At 43.9% G+C, this 20,410-nt stretch overlaps 2 protein-coding genes across 2 annotated transcripts in view; one reads left to right on the forward strand and one right to left on the reverse strand.

Moving 5' to 3' along the window:
- The window catches only part of T265_00432 (hypothetical protein), a gene marked incomplete at both ends in the record, with an annotated part of 27,837 nt that extends 19,196 nt beyond the window's left edge, over positions 1 to 8,641 (reverse strand). Inside the window, one exon of the mRNA XM_009164205.1 lies at positions 8,535 to 8,641. The remainder of the gene's footprint in view (positions 1 to 8,534) is intronic.
- Positions 8,642 to 8,793: 152 nt separating this feature from the next.
- Positions 8,794 to 20,410, forward strand: part of T265_12537 (hypothetical protein) — a gene marked incomplete at both ends in the record, with an annotated part of 48,720 nt that continues 37,103 nt past the window's right edge. Inside the window, one exon of the mRNA XM_009164261.1 lies at positions 8,794 to 10,136. Within this exon, the coding sequence (XP_009162525.1) occupies positions 8,799 to 10,136 (1,338 nt within the window). The remainder of the gene's footprint in view (positions 10,137 to 20,410) is intronic.

Consider the following 20,410-nt stretch of genomic DNA (forward strand, 5'->3'; position numbering starts at 1 on the left):
GCGCATCAGTGGCGCCCGTGCATCCAACCTATTGCCTTCAATGCGTAGTTCCCTTTCCAATATCCCACTGGCAGTGCTGTATTTACGCAACAATTCATCAGCTCACGCCTCCAATGCGCAGCCACATACCCAACCTTCCCAAATAATTGGCGAACGAAACTGTGGCAGCTAAAACCCCTGTACGACAAGTACGCGGTACTTACAGCTGACAATAATGACCCCAATATTCAAGACTCGGCAGATATCTGGGGGTTCCGCGAATTTTCTACAATCCATTGTTTTTCATTCACCATATAAACTGGAAAGTAGTTCAGTTACGTTGCCCCATCAAAGACAGAGGCGAGAAATTCATGTACAACCGAAAGCAATGGTGAAATGAAGGGGTATTTTCAAAAGGTATGCAGATCTAATACTGGTCTGAGGAACAGCTCATCCATTTCAAGTAATCAGTGTTGCGGCCGCCAGGTGTCTCAAAGAAGCAGTCAACGAGGCGTATCAACCAGTTCCTGTTGATACTGCTAGTTCAGAAAATATCATTTCCGAAAATTCAGTCCGTCTTTATCAGTGGCCTGCACTACCGTCGTCACCCGAGATCAATTTGGTATCAATCCAAGACAAAAGCTTCACTTTTAAACACTGCTTTTGAAGGTTGCAACAGAAGTAATACATGTACCCCTTGCGGTGTCAAAGTTTTGGATGAATAAAATCTAGCTTCTGAGCCCGCAGTCTTTTCCATTCTTAGTGTGATTGCCATTGCGCTCCAGTCTTCGTCAAATACAAGTTTCACAGCCACACGATAACACAGCTCTTAGTGTAGTCTGATATAGATGGTTCTTGAGACCCACTGATATGCCTTTTTGATGCCCTTGAGATTCGAGCACTAACTTCATTGGGCACATCCGCTAGAGATAATACAACTACACAGGTATGTAAAAATCTCCAAAAACTCCAGTGGTTCTCCTGGAATTGTAAGGGCTCGAGATGCAGAGGTTGTTAGGACTGCTTCCAAACGAACAGATCCACCGAACGCAAGCCGCTTCTCAGCATTTTCGGATAGAAGAAAGACATCCTTGTTTACACAGCCAATCGTTTGCAACGTTTGGCTGAAATGCTTTTGGGGTACGACTTCTAACAAGGTACCAGTCTATTGATGCTACTGACCAAGCTGATGCATTATCATAACCCATAGATTCTCAACGTCAACGACCCGAGGATGTTGTTGTTGCCGCAATCACGGTGGAACCAGAAGTTAATGCAGTGCTTGCTACTACAATCTGTGCACTTCCAGTTATTTTGTCATGGTTCGCGACACCACTGTTCGTGATCCGTTACTTCAAAAGGTACTCCATTTTCACCGCACACACTGGCATGCAGTATGTTTCGATAAACAACCGTTCTACCAACGTCGATCCTCACTTTCCGAGGTTGATGGCGATATACTCTTTGCAGAACAGGTAATTGTGCCCCTGAGATTACAGAGCGTTGTCTTTAAACATCTTCATTTTGGACATCCCGGTATTAACCGCATGAAGGTGCGGTGCACGTAGTTATGTTACTGCTTGAGCTACCATTTCAAAGCTACAACAAGGGTTTAGCCACCTTGGAGTTCCAAATGACAAAGGCAGTGCATTCACGTCCGCTGAAGTTTCCGTCATCTGTCAAAAAAGGCATACAACAGGTGCGATCACAACCGTTCCATCCACAATCAAATGACAGTGGAAAGATTTGTGGACACTTTCAGACGCGCACTCCTAAAACTGAAAGGGAAGGGGACCACATCGGAAATCATCGGGACATTTCTGCTGAATTACAAGGTGACACTAAATGTTAACGCTTCACACGGTAAGCCGCCGGCGGAGGTACTTATGAACCGGAAGTTCCGTTTACCCACTGACGTCATCCGCCCAACATCACATTCACCAACCGGTAGAAACACAAATATGGAAGTTCAGTCCAACCGATATCACGGTGCTGTAACATATTTATACCTGGCCAATCTAGCAAGCCAGCAAAAGATTGTTATAGTGGTGTGGAAAAGTGGACTCAAGGTATAATTGTGGGGTGTGCCGGAAAAGTTGTCTATGAGATAAACGTGGGCTCCTTTATCTGGATCCGTCATGCCAATCAGCTATGCCTTCCCTATCTTCTAGCGATCCTGTTCTTTTACTGGAGATCTTTCTCGACACAATTGAATTAGCTCAAAAGCGGAAATCTCCAGAGCCGATGAATGAACCAGTAATTTCCGAAAGTTGTGCACCTAGAAGATGGAGCGATCGAATACGAAGGCCCGTCATACCAATGCAACTCAGCCGTCAGTAGCAATCTTACGAACGAGTACTTCAGAGGAGGGTGTCAGGAGGACTGTCTCCAAACGAACAAACCCACTTTGCTAACAATTTGCCTTATATACTGGAACTTTGTTTCTACATTTCAGCCTCTCACTGACATCCTATTGGACTGTTGGCTCTTTTTTATGTTCTGATTCAGTTGAATTCCATATCGCGGAACGATCCAATTGTTTTCAGTATAACTTTCTCGAAGTTCTTTGCCTTCTCCATTCCGGTGAACTGACGAGTCCGACTGACATTGTCAAATAGGACATAACAAAGGTCAGATTCGAATCACGGGCCCCCGGTCAGCAAGTTCGTGCTCTAACCACTGAGTCATCTCGCCAATAACTTGTCTCTGGGTGAAGGTATAACCGTCGCAACCTAACTTGATTCTCAAGCGTTTGTCTCTCCAGATAATCGAACAAACCTGAGTAATATAATGCCAGAGAGCAACTTGAATACGACTGATACCAAGCCGATGTCCCGGTGGTTTTCGCATGGTGTAACTGTCCCCTTTTTAAAGACTAGGGTGACCGTTGAGGAGGTTCGTGCTCCACTGAGTTATCTCGCCAATAACTTGTCTCTGGGTGAAGGTATAACCGTCGCAACCTAACTTGATTCTCAAGCGTTTGTCTCTCCAGATAATCGAACAAACCTGAGTAATATAATGCCAGAGAGCAACTTGAATACGACTGATACCAAGCCGATGTCCCGGTGGTTTTCGCATGGTGTAACTGTCCCCTTTTTAAAGACTAGGGTGACCGTTGAGGAGCTCAATTTGGCTGGTATTCTGTTTTCGTTTGGAATATCCTGCAGTATGGTTGTCAGGACCTCGCCACCTTCTTTGAAGGATGCGGGGATGCAGACCATCCGGGCTGGGGGCCTTGTGACGTTGGAGGAATGATATTCTATGCTGGATTTCTGCTATTGATGGCCATCATCATCATCATCGACAGCATGACATCAGTGTTCAACACCGATGCTTCACTGCCGTAGTTATTGATGGTAGGCTGGTGTCGTTGGGTTCTTACATGGGTTGATGGAGGCGAACTCGACCACCCATTGCACAAGATGAAGACTTTGAGAATGACTACCGCTATGCCTTTTTCTCATATGATTTCGGTAGGTCGAGTCAGCTGAAACAGAGCGCGGCTGTTGTCTGAATAGAAAGTCTTCTTCATCAACAGGACCTTCACAATCCAGCAGCGTCCTCTATCACGAGCCTTTGACTTGAAAGTGTGAACCAAGACAGCTATTATCATGGGTTTATTGAGGGACATTTCTCACAGTTAGTGATACAATGGTCTAACCCACTTGGCTGATGAGGGATGACCTGGTCCGAGGACGTACAGAATAATTGTCCGTTTACCATTGTGGCCGCGCACAGGAAGTAACTTTGGACAGGCACCAGACCCTTTGGTTTTAAAAGTATTTCAACCGGTAGTTGGAAGATCGGAGTGAGCGGTTTTGGGACCGACCTTTTCCAATCCATCAGTCTATGGAGAAAGACAGCATCGTTTCCACAAACACTGATCTGCTAGTGGCCTGAAAAAACACCTTATTGCTTTCACACTTTTATCGCAGAGAGTACAACTTCACCTCGTAGTATGATAATACGATACTGCGGGACTCGTAATACGATGCCCCACAGTATGTGGACTCGATGTTCTTCGTCAGACTGTTCCCCATTGGCCTTCCGGCATGGATAGATGTCTAGGAACTGAATTCCTGCCACTATAGCCCAAAGAATTATTGCAACACTAAAACCTGACTATCACGGCAAGGCGACAACTTTAGGTTGAGGTGTTTGTTTGTGGTGTCAGGTTATGCCCAAGCCGACCTACAGTTTTGACACTCTGTTGAGATTTAGCTGGGCTCATTCGCCAAGTAAGAAGCACTGACACTCATACTTTCAAGCGATATAAATTACCAGATCGGTAATCTTAACTCTTTGGAGTCACATCTAGGAGAATGTTTGGGAGTCGATGCTCATCATCATCATCATCCATCACATCATCGACAGCATAACATCAGTGTTCAACACTGATGCTTCACTGCTGTCGATGCTCGCCGCAGAGAAACAGACAGCGAATCCTCCGTGAGATGTTTCAGGCCAGCACGAATTTTTGCTAGACGGAAACCTTGTCGATCTGGAATATGCAGACGACATCCTTCTCGTTTTCGAAGGGGAAGGGATGGTGCAGGTGTTTTCGGATGAACTGATCAAAGTTACCCCGTCCATTGGTATACACTTTTCACCCACAAAGTGTAAGGTAATGCCCCCAGATATGCCGTCACTAAACAAGTCGCTTACAATCCAGGGAGAGAGTCGAAGTTATGAGGCATCCAACGTTCTGATTGCAGTGTGACGTATGACATCACCACGGATTTTCACGGCCCGGGTTGCATTTGCAAAGTTGAGACGCCTGTGACGTCAAAGCGGCATAGCCCTGAATCTCAAGGGACGTAGGTATCAGGCTACAGTGCGCGTTGTTTGTTGTACGGCTGTGAGACTTTGTCTGTTAGAGCAGCGGAACTGAGACGAATTCAGGTGTTCGTCAATCGTTGCCTCTGAACCATAGCTCGTGTGGGTTGGTGTCAGCGAATCCGGAACACTCAGAAAGCGAGTTTTCCATTGTACAACAGGATCTTCAATTGATGAGTGTCCAATACCAAGAGCTTTGTTGATTAGACCACGTATTGCGTATGCCGAAGAGAATGCTGTTTCCCGTGTCCGATTCAGAGTGGAGGAAGCAGGGAGGTAGTTAACCCCTTGGCCTGGTAGAGGGGTATGAAAGAGATTACGTAACGTCTGGGCGGTCGGTGCCACTCGCCTACAAGGAGGGAGACCGCATGGTCCCCACTGCGCCTGGTTGGAGACGCTGCACGGTATGGCTGCTAATTGATGTCCATGGCGGCCCCGTTATCAGTTTGGATTCAGACTGTCTGAATGAGTGTCTCGAGATGTAGGCACCTCGAAGTGATTGTAGCAAGGTAGAACTAAGTCCCCTTCCTGTCCACTTTTATTCGTTTCTTCACAAGAAGGCTTCCTAATAAATCATGGGGGCGAGATGGCTCCAGTGGTTAGAGCGCGGATTTACTGACCGGAAGGTCCGTGGATCGAACCGGACCTCTGACTCTCGACTTCCCCAATCTAGGCTTGAGCAGCCTGGCAGTATCCCAGCTCTCGTGCAACCTTTGGGTGGCATGTCAATTAGACACCGAAAGGGTGCTAAAGCTGAACGATTTTTTTCCTAAAAAATCATGGGTGTACGGCAGTGAAGCATGGGTGTTGAACACGGACATCATGCTGTCCGTGATGATAACGACGAATGTCTGACACAAACGCCCGCATCGCGTAACCTGACGGCCACCAAACTCAAATCAACTGTGGACTCATCCGGATTATGTGGCTATCAGTCACTGTTGGAGAGCCACAACTCAAGACTGCTGTTCCTTTTGAAACATAACTTTATTTCGATCACTTCATAGCAGAAGTCCTCTGGAATTAGCCAAAAGCATGTCATCTTAGAACTGTCATAGATCAGAAGTGCAGATGTGAGCCAGTTCAGCTACTACCTGCAGGAGACAAATAATATACTGGCAATAAGTTAAGCTAGCGACATTGAAAGCTGTCTGTCGGGCTTCTCCTATATGATCGAAAGAACACCGTGTATTGTTGAGATCGCCAGTCCCGCTGGGAAATCTTTACCTGTAGGCAACGAACACGATTCTGCAGGAAGATATCACAAACACCAAATATGGAAGCCCAAAGAAAGACCTATGTTGGACAATGAAAGCTTAGCGGTTGGAGAAGGCGTTTGTCACCGGAAACCATTGCGCTGTACGCCGTATAATAAGATCGACTGTCCATCCCCCAGTTGTCCGGTACAGTCTTCTCCTATATGTAGGCAAATAGATCAGACAAGCACTATCTAGAGAGTTAACCCCCATTCTTGAACCATAAGGGTGGGCGATCACCCGGACCAGGAGTTCGGTTGCGTTTGAGAACATATCTAACTATAAACCTCCGATGCCGAGGGTTCCAGGTTCACCATCTGGGGTTTGACTTCAGTCCCAGAATACAAATGAGTAGCATCGGGTGTCCGCGAGAATTGTTGCTCGAAGTGCTCAGTCTAGCGACCGAGGCGTCTTTCTTTATTGAAGATGGTACCACTATTTCTGTAAGAGACCGCTTGCACGGATCAGCGGAAGCAATACTCGGGTATCGCTGGTTTTCTGCGCCTCTTTTATTTTCTTAGCCCCCCCAGGCGCACACTAAGTTTGACTTGGAGTCTGATAATTCGTCATGCTGAATTATGTTCGGAGCTGGCTGGCACATTCAAACGGTACCACTGTTCTATCTGGTATCCAGTGCTTCAGTGGGCCCGGTAGCGTCATGCCACAAGCACAAATCCCACAACCGTGCAAATATGTCGCGATTTAGTTACGGCAAGAATTCACATCTGACGATGGAAAAAGCGGAAGGCAGTCCAGAAGAGAAGTCCTATAAATTCGTATAAATTCGGGATTGGCCAAACTTTCAATTGCTAAGCCATTTATCTACCCCTTCCATGTTTGTGGAAGTAACGATGCTGTCTTCCTCCGAGGAAGGAAGGGTTAAAAAACGTTGTCCCTCAAAACCAAACATTCCGATCGCCCAACGGTTGGCCGTGACCGCCGGCACATTATTCGATACGGTCAAAATACTTTTAAAACCGGAAAGTCTGGTGATGCTCAAAACGCACATGATATGAACAGCCGCACAAGGCGTGAGATGGTATTGCCTTACTTTCTGTGCCATCAGATCAGACCAGCTCCCTGTGGTCAAGCAGGTTAGAATACTAAGTCAGCGGCTCCGGGCCGGGTCCTCAAAAACTACTTCCCACTGTCTTGCGGGTCGGAATTTTGTTCCGTATCTCAACAGTCACCTAGAAAAATAAACCAAAATAATCACCTACTAACCTCGAGAGACCTGATCCCCATTAATAAGTCTCCTCTTGTTGGCCAGCACTTAAGACTGATGACTCCGTTCGTCGCGCACCGGTTTTGTGTGCATCTGCTCGTCAAGTGGCGTCGACATTCCCAGGTATATCCGTTCTACCGGTCCCAGGAAACCATCTGTGCGCGAAATCATCAAGCATCAGAATGGAACGACCGTCTCGAGTAAAGAAGAACGCCTCGAACGGTGGGTTCAATACTTCGAACAACTACCGTGGCCAGCAGCTGGCACTCATCTAGAGCCCACAGGTAAAGTAGAACCCTGGCCTTGGAGGTTTGCGACTGTATACGTTCTCTCAAGCGCCACCAAGCCTCTGGTCCGGATGACCTCTCAATCGCATTGTTCATAGATGGGGGAGAAGTCCTCAGCCAGCGCTTGTCTGATCTGTTTGCTTGCATTTGGAAAAAGGACTCTGTCTCAGACAACTGCAGAGTCGGTGATAGAGCCCATTTCCAAAAGGGGCTCGTAGTGAGTGTGATGGCCACAGGGAATCAGCTTGAACCCGGTCGTTACGAGACTGGTGGCGTCAATTGTGCTTCGTAGCCTTACGGTGGCTCGTGCGACACTGACTCGAGAGCAGCAAGCGGGATTCCGACATGGTAGGGGCCGCGTTGACCAAATCTTCACACTCCGCCAGGTGCTACAACGACGCCATTCGTATAAGCGACCCAAAATTCTAGTATTCCTGGACTTCCATAGGCGCATCTGACACGGTTGATCGGTCTGATCTCCACCAAGGAATGCCATAGAAGTTTGTGAAAATAATACGTTCTTTGTAGTATCAGACTTCCGGACATGTAAGAATATACGGTGAGCCCTCCAAAAGCTTCCGTACAGGCAGGGATCCCTGCCTATTCCTAAGTTTAATCTGCCAGTCCAGCAAATTTATGAAAAATAACTGACGGTACGAAGCACCCTATATGAACAAAAACGTTTTAACTTATATCGTTTCTCCGAGGAAGTACAGGGGATTGCGATGAATCACTTTATCGATATGATAATTCACGTTTGATTCGCGACAATACGCGTTAAACCAATCGGTTGTAAGTTGAAGTCGAACTAGGTGTCAGGATAAATTCATGAAGGATGTGGCACATCCGTTATTTTATCATATAGATAAACCCAAGAAACACGGTTTTAAGCGATCGAAACGGAAAACTCTGTGGTGCGAGTTAGCTCGGAGAGGAAAGAAGGAAACGTACCGCGGGGTGTTTAAATCTCGCGGGATGCTGGCTGTGAGTGTCCCAGTTCAAAGTTGAATTCCGTTTGCACCGTAACTTGAAACCCAAAGGGCTCAGCTAAATTAGTGATAAGATAACTGACAGTCTTAGGCTTTTAAATCATTTGAATTTACCTAACCGACTGGGTGGGTGTTTTTGTAATGCCATATTCTGATTGGACATATTCGTAGGTGGTCAGTATATAATCGTTTGACAGGTGTGCAGGTACGCTGGGTGGTCACGGAAATGATGCAAGTGTGCTCTTCGCAGTCTGTTTCTAATGAGTGTACATCCAGCATTGAGCAACTGAATGAGTCTAAAAGTGATACGACCTCGTTGAGTTCGAGTGCGGATAACCAGGCATCCCCTGAATCTCAAAATGCGTACGAAACAATCAAGCAAGCTCAATCTGTGATCAGCTGTCTTACGGAGCGGTGTGATGAGCTGGAGCGAATGAATGATAGTATACCGATGCTTCAGAAGGAAATACGTAGCCAAATTGACCAGAGTATGCAAATGATTCAAAGAGCTTTAACGGAACGACGCGAATTTCTCCTCGGTGAACTCGATGCTGTGCTGAGCTCTCGCAACGAGACCATTACAAAGATGCGCACTGAATTCGAAACTCGCCTTCAGCGGCTCTCGTCCCATGTTGATCTTTTGAAGCGGCTTGCGCAGATGTCTCCCAGCAGCACGTCAAGTCAGAGTACACCACAAGGAAGCTCAAACCACCCAACCAGAAACATTGCTTTGTTAAAGCACAAACAAGAGATCGAAAAAATTCTACTACTACCAGTCCCACTTCACCCTTCGGAGTACGACACTATGTCATTTTTCCCAACGGAATTAGATCAGCTATTGAGCATGGTTCGCTGTGTTGGTGTTATCGGTTTAACGAGCATCGATGCGGGAAAAACGACTTTGGCGAAAGATCCGGATGAGGAGTTCTCTCCGATTCGCAGATGTCTATTGAACGAAGAGGTGCGAATAGACATTATTCCTAGGGACAGCATGGGGCGATGTATAATGAATCCAACAGCAAAGGAGTTTACAGCCACTCTTCATTCAAGGAATGATTATATTACTGAAGTGAAAATTTCTGATATAAATGATACAGAACGGACTGGAAATGCTCTGCCAAATCACCCCTCAAGAGAACAGTTGACTAACATCCCAGCAGCACTGCAAGTCACTTATCGAATTGCCACACCCGGTGCCTACGACTTAGGTATCAAATTATATGGTGAGCACATACAGGGTTCACCGTATATGATTTACGCCAGGGCTCCGTGTACCCCAGATGTGCGCTCTTGGCTGGAAACCATTCGAGAAATAAGTGAAGCACCTCGACGGCGGCACACCGTTTTGGTTTCGAGACGTCGATGTAAATCAGCACCTAGCTGTTCTGTCGCAGGTGATAAATTGAAAGCCCTTGCAGACATCAATGTAATTGGCCGAGGGGATTATCTGTTTTCAATTGGAACGAAAGGCCGTGGTGAGGGTGAATTTGCGAATCCAACCGGAATATGTGTGACGAGGGAACACAAAGTTTTAGTTGCTGATAGCAATAATGCATCCATTCAGGTAAGTTGGCTTTTGCGTTTTTCAGGTGCATGCTTTTTGGTACCCGCATCTGAAAGCTGAATCATGTAAATGGGGAGACTAAATGAAGTCAAACGATGAATGTACTTACGAGTCCTGCGAAGTTCAACTGGTCCTGTGAAGATTTTCTTCGGAAGCTGAATTCGTTGCTTTAAACCCACCAACATACTTAGATTAAATTGACCATTACCATAGAGACCTACATTACTTTTGGTACTCAGGAAGGCATTGTCCAAAGCCATTAGAAATGGTCGTACATTTGAAAACGAGCACATCTTTGTAATAAAGTCTAAGTGCTTAACCGATCAAGTGGTACGCAATTTCTTACCACATCAGATCGATTTTAGAATTCGTTTCACCCAAAGCGCAGAATTCAGGGGTTCAGTCGATTGTCACCCGGTGACTTCAATTATTTTGTTGTATTTGCCAGCATGTAACTTCGACACCCTAGGGTATGTTTGAAAGCATCCACATATTTTCAATCCATGCTTCTAAGAAGAAATTTGTAACTTTACTGCCCACTGCCTACCAGATGTGTTACCCACGGTAATGTTCATATTTCTCTAACCGTTATTTATTCGGAAGTAACAAAATGCAATTCACCTACTTGTACTGGAGGAGCTTAATGTTATCCACACTGTAACGGTCACGTTTACACCCAACGCAAAAGTTTTCTTGTTTGTGTACAAATTTCATTTATTCTTTGTTCATTTGATGTTCACCAGTTGACAAACACCATAAAATGAAAAACTTCTACTGCGTATTCAACAACAGAGACTTACTAAACCCTTTTTGTCCACCTGATTCGACTGATATGATCCATACTAATTCTACTTTAATATTCAAACGTCATTATTACCGCTGCAATTCAGGGTCTTCTTCTAACTGTGAGTGAATATTTTCAATTTCGGAATTTGCCATGAACTTGTTCTTCGTATTACATTGAAGCCAGCTTACACAGAATGCACAATGTATCCCGGGACGTGAAGATTTATTCACATGTTCTTCTTCACCAGTTTTTTTTAAATATTACTGTAAAATGTCATGAAATTCATGAAGAGCTTGTCAGCTACTTTTTCAGCTCAACCATACTCTACGATTTCTTGGTTGAATCTTTCCACTAGCTATTTTCAATTAAGCTCAGTTCAGTGTGAATAAACGTGAAGCTTAAAACTTGAGGTTTAGATTCAGTTGCAAAGATGGTTATCAGAAGTGACTTTATTGCTTTATTTCCAATGGCAACTTTGGGTTGAAAACGTTGGTTATCCAGAAATAGACCATAGTTTTTTCCTTAATAAAATAGTTGTTTTCTGTTTAGACTGGTCCGCAAAGCGAAAACACCGTAACTCCTTGAGGGAGACTACTCAACAGGTTGCTGAAAACTCTTCGACAACCCACGACTGGTATTCGTCCATCCCCGAGTTTCCGTCAATCTTGTGTTCTAATTGAACTTGATTTGTACGAAAGTTGTTTACTACTCTCATTTGCAGGCCGATTTGGTTTTACTGGGAGATTCTAGTGAATTTGCTTCAGAGAGGCTGTTCCATATTTCAGCTCTTATGATATTCTAAGTATCACGGTATGTTTTTCTGGAAGAAACTACACCTATAACTCTCAAAATTAGGGACAAACCTGATTTGTTTGTGAGGCATATTATGCTGCGATAACAAAATCAACAGCGTTGTACGTTAAAGCGAAACCAAGAAAATATCAGTTTTATTGCGCTAGTTGCCTATCTGTTTACATATCATTCAAAACTCTATGCTTTTAAGGGTCTTAAATCCCCATCTAGAAGAAAGAGTACAGCGACAGTATTTACAGAACAGCCGTTCTCATGCATTACTGAGCATTTCACGAGGAGCTTAACCAGGAAGGCATCGTAATCGTTTGGGGAACAGAGCAGTCCCACTCTGTCACAGAGGACAGAACAGTCCAGGTGTTTTTCAACTACACGTCAGTTTTGACATATGCACTAAACTTCTTACCTTCATGTAGCTATCAGTTCACTTACCACGTCAGTTAAAATGAGATACAGTTGGAGTCCTTGTTTCATGCCTAGCCTTCATAATAAGTGCGCAATCTTCAGTTGTAGTGACCATCGGAATGAAACACCACGGACGACTGTTGGGCACCATTTCAACTAAGTCATGTTTTCGGGGTAATAGCTGGAAGAACTTTCACACAGTGACTTCCTGCTCAGAGTAGAAGGCTTTTTGTTATGAAAGAAGGTGCGGTCACACGTCTGATCTACAGCGTGTGAATGGGGATGTATTTTGTAGCGGGGAATTCGTATGCCTTTTTGTTTTGCGATGCATCTAGTTAGGTGCCTGACTGATTCGACTACTTGTACGGTATGCAAAACTGTGCATTTCATCTCGGATGAGATATTTAACCTGCGGTTAATCGTTGGGAACAACGGCATTTTTCACTCTGGAAGGAGTAGCTCCTAGCCGGCATTATTCTTGTGGTTGCATCCAACGAATCAGTTGACTTTTACAATGTTCCTAATAGCATTTAGGTTGAGTTATACAATCACCAGAAACATTTTGCTCTGAGGACGCTGGCAAATGGTGATACTAATCTTATGGAACGGCAAACTGGGACTGTTGTGCACAGATCATACTGTCAAAAATAGTAGGCTCTTGCTTCGGGTTCTCAGTTAGCCGTATTTGGTGCACCTCTTTGTCCCTAAAAACACAAGGACCGTCTGAATCAACAACCTACTCAAGGATTTTGAAATTAATGTTCTTCCTGCCAGTGACGACTGTCGGCTGCTTTGATCGATCACAAAGTGCCGGTGTTTTTCGTGGCGCGTAGGGTAAAATAAAATTCGTCAAACATTTAGTCCAAAATTAAGTGTAAAATAAGCGCAAGGTTTGCTCTCCATTATTCGTTTTCATTCTCGGTTATTTTTTCTTATAAAAAAAACGTCGGTGTACCTATGCAAAATTGCTGCAAGTGTAGGACAAATTTGTTGCGCCACACCAAATTAGGTCGATCCTAAAGCAACTTATTCACGTTCATCCACACAGCTAGACGATTATGTAAACAAAGCTAATTGACCTTGTCCAATCCATTGCTGGTATCGAAATTAAGGAAGTAAGACCAAGGTATTCCAGACCAGCACACATCAATGTTTACGTAGTTGGTCAAGTTCTTAATAACTTTTCCCTTATTCTCACATATAGGTCATAGGCTGTCGGTGTCAGGTAGATGTTTTGCAGAAACCTCATCCTTGTTCACATAGGACAAGCACTGAATAATATAATGGAAAACCCCAATTTCAGGCATCCGCTGTACCAGTCACCAGTTTTCCTGTCACACTGAACAACGCTGAAGGTTTTTCGGCGTTAAATAGCTGATGGATGATCTGGCATGCGCTGAGCTGCTTGCACAACCAAATGAACTCTCCATGTTATTTGTAACCACGATGGAATAATACCGGTGGTTGAATCGGAGGGGGCAGTTATCGGGCCATCAGTGTTCATCTGCTCACCGATAACCAAATGAGACAAGAAAACAGCTGAAACCTACAATGGATGCGGGCATTGGTCCGGTGCTCCAGTAAAATATACCCGATACACTCGCACATAGCCAAGTGAATCTAGCAGATACTGGGTTTTTACGTTTTCCTCATATAAAGTCACTTGTAGAGCCACTGAAGACTTAACGTCCCTGAGAGTTCACAACTGTGAAAGGGGTCATTACTTCACAGGCTGAACTTCATCCAGCACGCTTAATCTAACAGAGGTCAAAATCGAACGGTAAAAGCTACGAACTGACACACTGTTGAAACAAAATAGACAGACTATTTGACGTCAGAGAGCAAAAAATTCTCGAATAAAACACGAGTGTACAACATGAACCAGCGGTTTTTGATTAAAACACTCCTTTTCCGATATTGTGCTTGGTAATCAATGCTGACTGCTCATGCCGGGTATAGCTAATTTAGGTTCACTGATTCACCCTGCGCCGGTGTATGTTTGTTCACATCCTTAGTCTAGGTCCCTCTGCTGCTGCTCGATTGCTGAAGCTTTCTCAAAAACATGTGTATTCCGGGTATCTGACACTTTTCTTTTGGGATTCCATCCATGGAAGGGGTGTCTGGTAAGAATGCTGTCTGGGACAGAACATGTACACTTACAAACAAGAAACCCAGATCATAGGCTCCGAAAAACTAACCACACAAGACTCCTATATGTTTGGGCCGCATTACGTTTTCACGAGGACAGTGAACAGTGTAGGTTCCCATAGGTTTAAGAAGCGACCATACAATCGCTCAGTGTATGTCCCGGCTTATTATGTTCCTTTGACTTATCAAACATGTGCCGAAAAATCATAACTTTGTGCACCAGAAACTGGAGCCTGTGGTCCATTGTACCGAGTATTTCTTTTATATTTTCTGCAGTTGAGGCCCAAACGGAGTGTTCCAGCTCCTTTTCTGTGTGCTGGTGTACAGGTCGAACGATGTGTTATTGGATTATTCCATATGCTTCCTTAAAATCGAGCTAGTGAGGTTATCCACCTTTCTGCAAAAGCGAAAGCAGAAATCTGTAGCGAAAGCTGTGCAGCATTGGCTTAGTGACCCTGTTTACAAAGATACATAGTGACAACCCTCATAACATTATTCAGGATTTCGGACGTGCCTCTCTTTCCCCTAGATTCGGGGATGGTGATATTCTGGACTGCGATTTTTATAGAGAACAAATTAAACTTATGAAAACAATGAAAATCTACTTCTCAAGACCCTTCGATAAACTACAACCAGTTTTGCCCTTTTTGGAACTCATCATCTAAGCTCATTTGCCAAGCCGCCATCAACTTTATGCTCTACTTATTCACCGGATATTACGCAGCTGGCCAAATAACTTCATTGGAAACTTCATCAGTGACTCGGCTAAGCTTATTACTAACACCAGATTAATTCGCAAATGGGGGTATTTCGCCAATCGCTCACAATTTAATAAAAGTAAAGCAAAAACGGTGGAAAATTTGGAAGTGCGATTACTCGATAGACCTTAGGGAGGATTAAACTGGTCGCTAATTGTTGGCATTTTCAAGCATGTGTAGTGTATTCTATGAACAAAGTATGGCGCGATATTTCGAGTAGGGTGCCAACTAAAATGCAAGGTGGCATCTGTGCGGTACATTCGGTTGAGGTTTATTTCAGTCTGCCGTCAACACCAACTTGGTTCTCAGGCGAGCACCTTCTCCCAGCTCACTCTAATTGTTTGTGTTAACATGGGGAAGAGTGTTATTGGTTGTTGATCAGATGGCTGTTGATCTGTTCGCCGAGCTTGGCAATTGGCTTGCAAATGATTCGTCACCATACGAGGAGACATCATCAGTGTGCACCCAACTGCGCACTGATGATGTCTCCTCGTATAGTGACGAGACGTTTGCAAGCCAACTGCCAAGCTCGGCGAACAGACCAACCGCCACCTGATCAACAACCAACTATTTCTTTGTTTGGGCATTATCCTCGAAATCCCAGGAATTCGACAATGCAAACCGAAGTATCAAGCACTCACAGTTCTGAGCATCAGCTAATGACTGATCCCTTTCTCTACGTTCGGTACGGAGGTATTATTTCATCCGCTTGGTGAAACGCAAATTCTGGTAACGTGGTTATGGACCTGGAAGAGTGAACTCAAATCATTATGAGGTCACTTGAAACAACATAAGTTGTCTCAAAACATCTACCATGAAGACATCACACAGTGTTGGAAAGATCGATAACCAGAATAATCCGGATCTCACTGTACCTGTTCCCATCAGAATGCCGTTCTCACTGACGGCTCTCATAAACAAGAATTTTAACACATATAACAGAAATAATGAAAGGTAATCGGGGAATAGCTCCAAAATGGTCTAGACTGACTATCATTGGAGACTTCAAATCATCAATGTTTCGGAGGTGAATTTTATTGATTTCTTATGAACCGAGACTTTGATCATTTTATTTAAGTGGAAGACTCATTGCTTTATTTACTTAACAGCGATACTGCGCAAGATGTCTGTTCGATGGCCACATTAAAATAACCGTCTGATAGCCATCCGATTCCCTCACTATGCACCAGTCAAAACCTATTTTTCACTTTAATGAATCGGTCAACGATCATCCTAATAACGTGGACAAAAACCAACTCGAGTGGGCTGGCCTTATCTGTTAACCGACATTTGCTTGCTGAACAATGTCCACCAGTTTAGATGAAAGACGAATACGTGAACTGTGAGATATGCATGGTAGAGACTTTTGGGAACATTGGATATGAAGACACCCCACCTCAGCCCATCTGCGGCTAGCGAGCAGGTGTTTTCCTCCTTAGATTTCAAAAAACGTTTTATCTTCAGAGACTAAGCCAATTCGAACAGAATACTCGTATCCTTCTTATCCTCGTTTCAATATTCAGCATCCAAAGCTCTTCAGATCGTTAGATAACTGCTTACTTGGTCGTTTACCGGTCTCGCACGATTTCATATGAATTGGGGCAATTTTCGCTTTTAATCCGGAGGACATATTCGAACTGCTGGTTGGAGCAAATGCAGCTATCCGACCCGACAGTAGCCATCCGTTAGAAACTCATACACATAAAAGTGCAGTCATGGAACACTAAATGACGATTGCATAATACATGAGATGTCTGACAACTGATGAGCATCATTCGTCAAGTATACGCTTGTAATATGTTATTCCGTTAGTCTACCAGATTTGGAAGAACTAATCGTTTCGCTGATTGCTCTCTGGGGAACATCAAAATCACAACAGAGTAGATCTCTTTATGTAAGCTTATTAACTCCCGCCTTTTCAGTTTCGGTTTGTCGCACACACGCAAGAAGCACAGTTTGGTTGGCAGTCGAATACCGACAAGATGGTTAATATATTGTCGGTGTGCGATGCATTCCGTTTGTTAGGAACCCGTCTAATATGTAATAGCCAAAGAAATCCATATGTTCCGTAATCATTTACTTTCTTCTTTCAAAACATTTATTGAGAGGAATCTTTCACACACGCTCAACATATATCATCTCGCAAATTAGTTTGTTGCGCTACCATAAAAAGTATTGAAGTTTCATTAAAACGAGATGGTCATACTTCTCGTCAGAGGAACGCCTTAGACGTCTCTCGAAAAAAATAGCAACTCTACTGCAATACAATGCGTATGATAACCTGGAACCGCTGATGTTTATTGGCTACCACCGACATTTTTGCAACCTCTGGGATTCTTAATTCTGCATCCCAAACAAAAAAGGGATTTCTCAGGTTTCAAAGGCTCGCTCAGCGCCATCCGGAAATCCGCGAGCTTGTTAAGATTATTTAGGTGTTAAATCACTCGTTTAAATTCGATGCAGGTGCTTGCAAAAGTGCAAGAGATACGACAGAATCCATATCAACATACTGGGACATTTTGGCTCCCCTCAGGAGAGAACCAAGTTACTAACTGCAAGAAAATATCTATTGTTGGGCAAGGGTGATTTAAATAGTTCTATCAGCGTCTGTAGAATACCTCTTTAGGAGGGTCACATCTGAACATCTGAAATGACGATCTGAAAATTTTGCGATCGACAGTATAAATTCTCAAAGCCAAAGTGGATGATGTGAGCAATCGATTTGGTATTTTAGGGTTTTGTGACATCGTCGGAGTACTAAACCAAGGATCTAATCATGGTAAACCATCCCTTTAGTTTGAAATCCCCGTACGAGAATTGCTTTGGCACTCTCTACTGAACGTCACAAGTGACTCGGACAGAAAAGCAGTCTCAGTCTTATAGAGACCAAAAACTTCCTTTGATTCCGGCCCTCTCACCCATTCACAGGAGTCACTCGACCAAAATCATGAAAAATCACATAAAGCGATTTTTTCATGGTTAAGGGTAAACGAGTTTTTTCGGACACCAATTTCAGCCGCCTATTTCCTTAGATCAGTAGACTGCAGAGGGCTGCGAGTCATGACGTAGCTTGCGCGTGTAATGCTTCGTTTGTCTTCGCCATTACAAGAGCTTTTAAAGGCTTTTAATTTCCTGGCTTCAGCGAAACACACATATACCTGGCTAAGGCTTCATCGTACTCGACGGGTTCACGTCTACCAGGTCTTAGAGGTGGCCCTACTCACATAATAAGTAAAGGTAAAAGGTAACTAATGTAAGGTGAAGGTTAGTAAGGTAAAAAAAACAGCCAAAAAATTTTCCATGGATGCAAACAAAGAATCAAATCGGCAGAATAACTCAATTAGTAAAATACATGTGATACATCGATGAACACGTCGAAATGACTATTTCTGTCTATTCTCGGTTGACCAAAAGTGGTTCATAGTGGAACGCTGAATTCAGTGGTGTTTTTCCGTTGTCAAATTTCAACACGTTTGGGAGCGTATAACAATTTTACCCTCAGAAGTCTCCCTTATAAGTGCGTTTACGAATCGACTCCAAAAAGCTTAGCCCTTAGAGGAAGACATGCTACTACAGAGTCACAAGATGTCCATGCCTTCCTTGAGACTGCGGCATTCATCTATTCCCAACTCACCTATCCGCTTCCCTTCGATTTTGTTGCTCCACAATGGTGGAGCTTTCGTGAAGCCGAATTTTTAGCGGAATGAATGTTTAACATTCAATACAACCACTTGATATATTTCTAGATGTGGGTATTTGTAAGCGCTTTAGATATCGTTCGCGCTACACTTGACTTAATGCTCTCTCACCTGTCCAAACGTGTCTATTATGATTGAGCCACACCTGAAGCGCTTGGTCTGAGCCACACTCTAACTGATATTTCGAATCCAACGTATTCAAATGTACACATTGCCGATAAACTTCAACAAAAATCCGAACCTAATTCTTTCCTTTTTCAATCAGTGTATGTTTATTAAAATAATAGGGTTTAACACAAGGTTTCAGTGCCAGTCAGGTTGACTGCGATATGAACTCTTCGATGGTGTGCATAAATAAGGCCACAAACACAAAGTGTCTGTTTATTTAGCTTCATTTTCGTTGGTAAACAGCTATTTTTGTCGATTGGACGGTACACTCATTGAAGGCTACCCTTAGAACTCCAGAAGTCCACTATTCCACTTGGCCCTTTGTAGCAACCATGCAGTGAGTTCGTTATGAATACTGTCATTTTCCGTACATGAGGCAGGTGCATGGATATACATCTGATAAGTAGAGGGGTGTTAGTGTGACATAACACTCAGTAGCTAAGTTGTTTAGGCACCCAAATAGCAAACGTGGACACCAATAGTCCCGGCATACGCATAGAAGTTTTTTTAGCTCATGCCATCTGTGCTCAGACTTTTGACTCTAAAATTGCGCCCTATCCCTATTTTCAGCCTTGTGTTTTTTTCAGTGACACAGACCAACCATGTCATTGCGTCAGGGAGAGATTGTACCTTATCGCGGTTCGTGCACCTTCAACACCCATTGAGCTACACTGGAAGGTGTAGTTGTGACGCTCACCGAGTCACCCATCGGTCTCCCAACCCTCTGTGTTGAGGTGTCTGAGACGTGTGGCCACTTGTCACTCAAAACTATGGGCTGCTTTGACGGATTAATGATGACCACCGACGCCTTGCGATTAGCTTTTGAGCTAAATGCTTTGGTTGAGGACCATAATTATCCTCCCGACCAGCTATGGATGTCCTGGCAGTATTCCAGTTCACATACCACCACGAATTGCACATTTAAAACTGGTTTGATGCATCATCGGCACAGCAATTAAGGACCAACGTGTTCATCTGGTGTTGTTGTCAACGATGGCAATGATGGACCACAACTCTAAATCCATTTATTAAATCGATTTAGCATGCCAGTTGCATTAGTATGCAGTCGTGCATATTTGATTTTCGAAGAGAGAAGCAGCAATTGCAAAGCTTTATCTGCGCTTTCACGATACCTAACCAAGTAACCCATAACTATATCCGTTTTAAGTTTGGATTGAAAAAGTTCCCAACAATAGAAGCCGTGGAGGATTTTGTGACATTTTGCGGATTTCAACGACAGTTTGAAAGTCGAACGCTGCAAAAACATACAGCAGAGCGTTTTTGGACAGCGTGTGCCAAACCACTTTTCCAAATGTATTCGTTGCTTCTGTAGTCCGAAGATGTATTGGCATGCGTTAAGTGAACGATTTTTAAGCGCCCGTTATGCATCCCCTGCCGGTATGTCGGATCGTTGATACTTGCCAGGTAAATTAATTATAGTTATTTGCCTCCATTCGATCGTCTGTCCACCTCCTTCAGATAGGTAGCATCTTAAAACAT

Source organism: Opisthorchis viverrini (assembly GCF_000715545.1).
Source record: "Opisthorchis viverrini unplaced genomic scaffold opera_v5_4, whole genome shotgun sequence".
Classification (NCBI taxonomy): domain Eukaryota; kingdom Metazoa; phylum Platyhelminthes; class Trematoda; order Opisthorchiida; family Opisthorchiidae; genus Opisthorchis; species Opisthorchis viverrini.